Source organism: Poromitra crassiceps (genome assembly GCF_964638095.1).
Source record: "Poromitra crassiceps genome assembly, chromosome: 16".
NCBI lineage: Eukaryota > Metazoa > Chordata > Actinopteri > Beryciformes > Melamphaidae > Poromitra > Poromitra crassiceps.
In genome coordinates, this window is record NC_139645.1 from 4,078,609 (window position 1) to 4,086,108 (window position 7,500).

Here is a 7,500-nt window from a genome sequence, read left to right on the forward strand (position 1 = left end):
GGGTGGGGCTTAGTGGGGGCGGGGTGGGGGTGGGAGGTGTCTTGTCATTAAAGTAGCAATGATATTCAGAGAGCAACCGGCTCTGGCAGCCTGCTGCAGCAGCTATATTAGAAAATAGATTGAGTACACTACACACACTACACACACTCTACACACACACACACAGACCACCTGGGGCGGTATGTGTCAGTCTTACGTGAAGCAATATAAACGTTCTAATCTGCCTCCTCCCCTCCTCCTCCTCCTTGCTGGAGGTGACTGTTGGCAATAAAAATAAAATAAAAAATCACTAGAGAATCCACTCTCTAACCACGTTGGTGGTTAGCATTTTGTTAATAACGTTAACACATGTTTTCATAATGATTGAAAAAAAAAATACAAGTCTCCTAAAGCCCAAGTGAATTAGTTTGTGTGGGTCAGGGATGGGCAACCAGTGAGTCAGATTGCGCTACCGCCAGTAGGATACTCTAACCCCATCAGTCCATGACCCAATTAAAACTACTAATTTGATGAAAAGAGTGAGATATATACTGCTAATCAAAGTTTCTTATACCAACATTTCTATTTTTGATATTCAGATGCATTTAGTAAGGGTTGGGCTACCCTATCGGAAAAATGCTACCTTAGCTGTAAAAGGGGAGACTTGTGGGGACCCGTAGAATCCATTCTCATTCAGATATCTTGAGGTCAGAGGTCAACTCTCCATTCAGGCTGCTACAGCTTGATTTGTGTCACTGTGAAATCAGGACGTCAACGGGAGAAATGACCAATCAGGAGCACAGGGTTAAAACGCGGGATACCCCCCCCCCCCCCTGTTACCTCCGGCTTGGTCGGGCGTCCTTACAGGCACGATTGGCTGTGTCTGCGGGTGGGAAGCCGGATTGTGTCCTGGCCGCTAGCCACTAGCGCCTCCTCTGGTCAGTCGGGGCGGAAGGGAACTGGTGGGAATAGCGTGATCCTCCCACGTGCTACATCCTACCGGTGAAGCTCCCCGATGTCAGGTGAAAAAAGCGGCTGGCAACTGCGCATGTGTCGGAGGAAGCATGGTGCTAGTCTATGGCTCTCCCCAGATCGCCAGAGGGTGGAGCAGCGACCGGGGCAGCAGGGGGGAAATTGGCCAAGTACAATTTCAGAGAAAATGGTAGAAATCAGGAAAACAAAATAGGGCTAATCGGGAGTGTTGGCAGGTATGTGTAGTTGTGGGTGCTAATAAGCTAACTTTAGCTGCTAAGGCATAGCTGCAAAATAGACTCCACCCCCCCTCCCTCCATAATACTTCCTGTCTAAAATGACTAAGCTGTCCTTTGAACTACGGTTCCAGGCGCAGGTTCTTCCAGCCAGAGGGTGCAGCAGCAGCAGCAGCATACGATTTGAGTTTGATTTGGCACTGAAGTGTCATAGCCGGGTGCTGTCTCATTTCCATAGCTCTGCCCTCATTTACATCGTTTCCACATAGCGCACGATTGTACGCTGATAACGGTGAACGCGTCAGTTACAGCCGCTCGTATCGCTTATCTGTGTCACGGTAAAAAACCCTTATGTAAATGCTAATCTGCGTGACACCCCACCACGTAAAAGCAATACACTGCCTGCGTGTGTGTTTTTGCCGGAGCCCTGGTTGATTTAGCTAACAACGATCTCCTCCCTGACAACTTTGCATCTTTTAATGTGGGTTTTGCATGTTTCATTTATTTGAGAGGGTAATATTTCCATCTACTTTGAGTATGTAGCCCGTTCAGAGTATTTGCCTACAGTTACACATGGCTTGGCCATACAGCATCGCATTCAGCAGCAGCCGACAGACAGACGATCGCTCATGTTTACATACTGTTGCGAAGAAGTATACTCAGTGTTTTTCACGATGTTAACACACAGATGGACCCATCAATATTTTAGTTGTCGTCATGACGACGGGATGCTAGCGCGAGACCCCCAGCTTTACCTTTAAGCAAGCGAATGCAGCTAGCGTAGCGTTGGAGTTCTTTTTGTTTTTGTTTTTCAGCATCACCAACAACAGCTTGCTACTAGCATATCATTTGCATTTGGCATCTGGCTGATTCTCTCCTCTTCTACCTCTCTTTTGACTCAACAGCAGCAGCAGCCACACACTGTCTACCCAGCCTTCATGGTCAGTGTTTGGGAGGGATGAAAAACTAGACAAACAATCTGTTGTTGAAAAGTGTGTGTTTGAATCGCTTGTGCCAGCCGCCGCCATCACTTTGTGTTTTTCTGTGAGGGGAGTTGACGCCTGTTGGGAGTTAACGTGTGTTTTTCTGTGAGGGGAGTTGACGCCTGTTGGAGTTAACGTGTGTTTTTCTGTGAGGGGAGTTGACGTCTGTTGGAGTTAACGTGTGTTTTTCTGTGAGGGCAGTTGACGCCTGTTGGAGTTAACGTACAATAAATTGGGTGCATCTGGATATTTGGGATCACCTCTGCCTTCCTTGATTGTCACAGATTTGATGAAAGAGCAGGCGATATCGCCGACCGAAACCTCGGTAGCAATTTGACAATATATTTCTTTAACTGACACCATCAGGGAGCCTCACCTGAAAACCTCGTTAGCGCGTCTCATCCTAATACTTGAATCAATCAAGACTAATTTTGATCTTAGAATTTAGTCCTGGGCGTTGCAGCAAATGTGATGAGCCCTCTATATGAGCTAATAGCAGATCGTTGGAGAGGTGGGTAATGTGGCGTGGATCATTGGCAGACTCGTTAGCTAGTCTCTGCCAGCACAGGTTTTGTGCTGCTGGTGGTGTTGATGCTTGTTGCACCTGACAGCGGGGAGCTGCTGGTGGTGTTGATGCTTGTTGCCCCTGACAGCGGGGAGCCACGCTTCGCCTATTTCACTTTAATTGCCTGCTTCTTCCTGTGGAAGTTGCCGCCTGAGCCGGGGCGGCATTTACACATAATGAAAAAAGATAAGTGTGAAACCAAGCCAGCTCTTTATCCATGAATATTGAATTGGAAGCAATTTATTTTCAAGATTTTTTTCCCTCTCTCTTTCTCTCGCCCCCCCTCCCGTCTCCCCCTCCCCCCTCTCCTCGCTCCTCCACCCCTCCCTCCCTCCCATCTCTCTCCTCTCCTCGGTCCTCCCTCCGTCCCATCTCCCCCCTCCCTCCCCCCTCTCCTCGCTCCTCCACCCCTCCCTCCCTCCCATCTCTCTCCTCTCCTCGGTCCTCCCTCCGTCCCATCTCCCCCCTCCCTCCCCCCTCTCCTCGTCTCCCCTCTCTCCTCAGCGGTGGTTCACTAATGAGGCTTCTTGATAATGATCCCTGCACGCTTTTCCTCATTAGGCACACTCGATAGGGACGTCCTGCCTCCATCTCTCTCTCTCCCTCTCTCTCTCTCTCTCTCTCTCTCTCTCTCTCTCTTTCATATTCCTGTTATTTTCTGATTCTCTCTCCCTCTCTCTCTCTCTCTCCCTCTCTCTCTCTCTCCCTCTCTCTCTCCCTCTCTCTCTCTCTCTCCCTCTCTCTCTCTCTCTCTCTCTTTCATATTCCTGTTATTTTCTGATTATCTCTCTCTCTCCCTCTCTCTCTCCCTCTCCCTCTCTCTCCCTCTCTCTCCCTCTCCCTCTCTCTCTCTCTCTCTCTTTCATATTCCTGTTATTTTCTGATTCTCGCTCTCCCTCTCTTCTCGTTCTGGCGGCCGCCTCCTCCTCCTCCTTTTCTTTCTTCGTCTCCACAACAAATAGGCGTCTGGGCGGCACACACCACCAGTGTGTATCGATTAACGATAGCGCCCCGCGCTCGCTCGCTCATATCCACACGGAGCGGTTCCAGGTCCATAATGAGCTGAAAGAGTAATGGCTCCTTGTTCTGTTTCTTTGAGGGATCAAGCTAAATAAAGACCTTAAAGACCTCCACATCCTGCGTTCTATCATGAATGTATGGCTGGCCGAGGTTATTGAAGTTGTAGCTAAGCTAAGCTAAGCTAGCTAGCAGGCAGAATAGCAATAGTTTTTTTTTTCGTGAAGAGGCAGTTGATGGATGTGCTAAGTGTTATTTAACCTTGTTTTAAAGCACTTGCTTCCCGCTTGCCTGAGTGGCTATTCAACTCCTGTCCATCTACTCGCTCTCCCCTGCCTGACTGACTGTCTCTCTCTCACAGACGGCACAGGCCCTCTTGGGAGGTGTGTGTGTGTGTGTGTGTGTTCTCTACCGTGTCTGTGCTTAACAGCATTTTTCTGGAGTGGTGTGTGTGTGTGTGTGTGTGTGTGTGTGTGTGTGTGTGTGTGTGTGTGTGTGTGTGTGTGTGTGTGTGTGTGTGTGTGTGTGTGTGTGTGTGTGTGTGTGTGTGTGCTTGCTTGGCTTTTTCCGGAGTGTTGAAAAGGTGTTGAAAGGTTTGGAGGCTTTTCGAGCGTATTGATTTTGTAACTCCCTCCCTGCCTGTCCTGACGATGACTGAAGCGCACAGCTGTTTGGGGAGTGGAAGTTGAGCAAAAAATGCGTGGTATTATTTCAGTTGGCCAGAGGGGGCAGCATGTTGTTGTTGAGTGACTGTCCGTTGTTTGGTTCTTGCGGTTGCTTGACTATTTTGCTAATTGTTGATTTCTGGTGGTTTGTGACCTTTATGTGACGCGTGTAGTGTCTGCGCTGTTAAAGCAGCATTCGGTGATTTTTTTGTGTTCAAATAAGTGTTAAATGGCTCTATATTCTTACAGGAATCATTGAAATAGAGTGTTTGGTCCGCTGTCCTCTATCTCTCTCCTGTAGTCCTGCAAGCAGGGCGGACCTATCTCTGCAACCATAACTGGTAGAGACTCAGGGATGGCGGCATTGGATTCGGGGTGAAAAAATACATATAGTCCTTTTGTAGGCATCGCGATCCAACCTTCCGTTTCCCAGAAAATGTCAACATTTGTCTGATTCGATCAAAATTGGCGGCAACCTCAAACTATCCAATCAGATAAAAGTTGACATTTTCTGGGAAAGGGAAGGTCAGATCGCGATGCATATAGAACTATATGTATTTTTTCACCCCGAATCCAACGCCATCATCCGTGAGTCTCTACGACTTACGGATACGGAGATACGTCCACCCTGCCTGCAGGACTACAGGAGAGAGATAGAAGACAGCGAGGGGTTTGGGGTTTCAAGTCACTGACCAAACACTCTATTTCAGTGATTGCTGTCAGAATATACAGAGCCATTTAACACTTATTTGAACACAAAAACATCGCTGAATGTACCTTTAATGCAGCAGCGGTACTGTAACTAACAATAATTGCAGAGCATCATAATTATGTCTCTTGTATAAACCTGTGAGGCACTGATTGATTAGCTTTTTATTTGACAAACGAGCCCATCATTAAAGAAATAAAAGCTTGTTATCAGACCACATGAATGCATTTGGGTTTTCTCACAGAGGCACAACACGGTGGCTCGTTATTATTAGATTATTACATGTCTTTGCCATTCTTCTGCAATGAAAGCCAAATGTATTCACCAAACTCAAAAAGATTCTGCGCTCAATGCTAATATGTTGTGTCGCTTAGCTTTGCCACTGGCTGCAGCCTTCACAGTCGGCTCACACTCTGATCTCGCTCAGATTTGAAACGACTGATAGTTCTATCATCGATTAATCGATGTGATGAATTGGCTAGAATGTCGTAACTCGTGACCTATTGCCTCCTCCTAAAAAATGCAAGTAAGTAAAAACGGGATACACAGCGTATTAACGTAGCCAAACGATCAAGTCTTAGAGACTGGGGCATAACGTAATAATAATAATAAAGTATTTAAGTTAGGGATGTCCGATATTATCGGCCTACCGATATTATCGGCCGATATTGGCATAATAAATTAATATCGGTAAATATCGGTATCGGTTTTCATGCCGATAATAACACTTACAACTTTAACACAACATGCATATTATATATTAAACTCTTCAGCTACTTCAATCTGCTCTCACTAAAAATGTAAAAATAATATATAAGTGATGTGATGTATAGTTTTTTGAAATTTTGGTGGGAAAAAAAGCCTGCGCTTATATCGCTATCGGTTGATATCGGTATCGGAAATTAAGAGTTGGACATTATCGGATATCGGTAAAAAAGCCAATATCGAACATCCCTAATTTAAGTATATATTAATTTTGGAAATGAATCGCATACACTTAGTCGACTACCGGTATTTCAATCTGTGCCGGATGATGTGTGCATGCATTTATAGCTATGTAGAATCTCTCTCTGCAGCCAGTCAATGAGCTTACTGTATACTCCACTGTTTGGCCGTCAGTGTCAGCGTGCTATTATGCATAAGTGGTTTGGCCCTGAGCTCCATGTTGTGTCCTGAGAGAACCCACAATGCAACAGCCCGGTCCTTCACCCATTCACTTCCCAGCCGACCCACTTGTCCTGTCTCGTCTTCTGTCTCCTGTCTCGTCCTCTGTGTCTCGTCTCCTACGTCTTGTCTCCTGTTCCGTTGTAGCAGCAGCAGCTCCAGGCGCAGCACCTCTCCCACGCGGCCCACGGGCCCCCCGTCCAGCTGCCCCCTCACCCCTCAGGCCTGCAGCCCCCGGGCCTCCCCGCCGTGACGGGCGCGGGCGCGGGCCTGCTGGCGCTGGGCGCCCTGGGCAGCCAGGCGCACCTGTCCGTCAAGGACGAGAAGAACCACCACGACCTGGAGCACAGAGGTGAGGAGGAGCACAGCCTGTCACACGCACACACACACATGCACACACGCACGCACGCGCGCACACACGCACACGCACACTACAGTCGACACAATAGACACATGTAAATGTAACATGAGGCTAGTTAAGCATCCAGGCAGCAGAGAGAAATAGGAGGAGCCATTGTCAGCCACTCAGATGTTATTGTCTCAACGTTGCTGGCCAGTGTGGCAGGTCAGGTGACAGGTCAGGTGACCCACACTGATGTAACTGCCAAAAGACCCATTTGAATTTTTGAATAAATTATGCAATAATTACAACTTCTTCTTCTTGTCTTGTAATGTTGTTGAATCTAATAATGCAGAGTTGCATTTATGCAAGTATGTTTTCTTTGCTGAATAACATTTTATTTTATTTTATATTTTTAATAAATGCAGTCCATTGTGGTTATCTGATGAGATCGCTGACTGACTGGTCGGTGAGTTGACACCCGTAATAACGAGTGTTTTTTTGCTTCTCTCCTCCTGGCCCGTCATCGTTTCACTCCCCCCCGGCCATTCCTCTGGTGAAAGAACGCGAGTCGAGTACGGTACGTCTCCACCCTCTCTCTCTGTCTCTGTCTCTCTCTGTCTCTGTCTCTGTCTCTGTCTCTCTCTGTCTCTCTCTCTCTCACTCCGGCTGGCCTGGCTGTTTGGGCGATTAGGTGTACTTTACATAGACTTGAGTCTACTGCTCGATACAGATCCATGCTCTGTGTGTGTGTAAGAACACACACATTTTTGTACTCGGGAGGGGGGGGGGGGTATAAGCTGCCTAGAATCAAATAATGAAGTCTGGCCAAATAAAGCATCTAATCTAATCCAGGTGGAAAGTGACTCC

At 47.3% G+C, this 7,500-nt stretch overlaps 1 protein-coding gene across 1 annotated transcript in view; it reads left to right on the forward strand.

The window, feature by feature from the left end:
- Positions 1-7,500, forward strand: part of LOC310791189 (transducin-like enhancer protein 3-B) — a 39,687-nt gene that overhangs the window by 10,363 nt on the left and 21,824 nt on the right. The window contains exons 6-8 of the mRNA XM_083652874.1: positions 2,093-2,128; positions 6,438-6,642; positions 7,194-7,210. Coding sequence (XP_083509000.1) covers positions 2,093-2,128; positions 6,438-6,642; positions 7,194-7,210 — 258 coding nt within the window. The remainder of the gene's footprint in view (positions 1-2,092; positions 2,129-6,437; positions 6,643-7,193; positions 7,211-7,500) is intronic.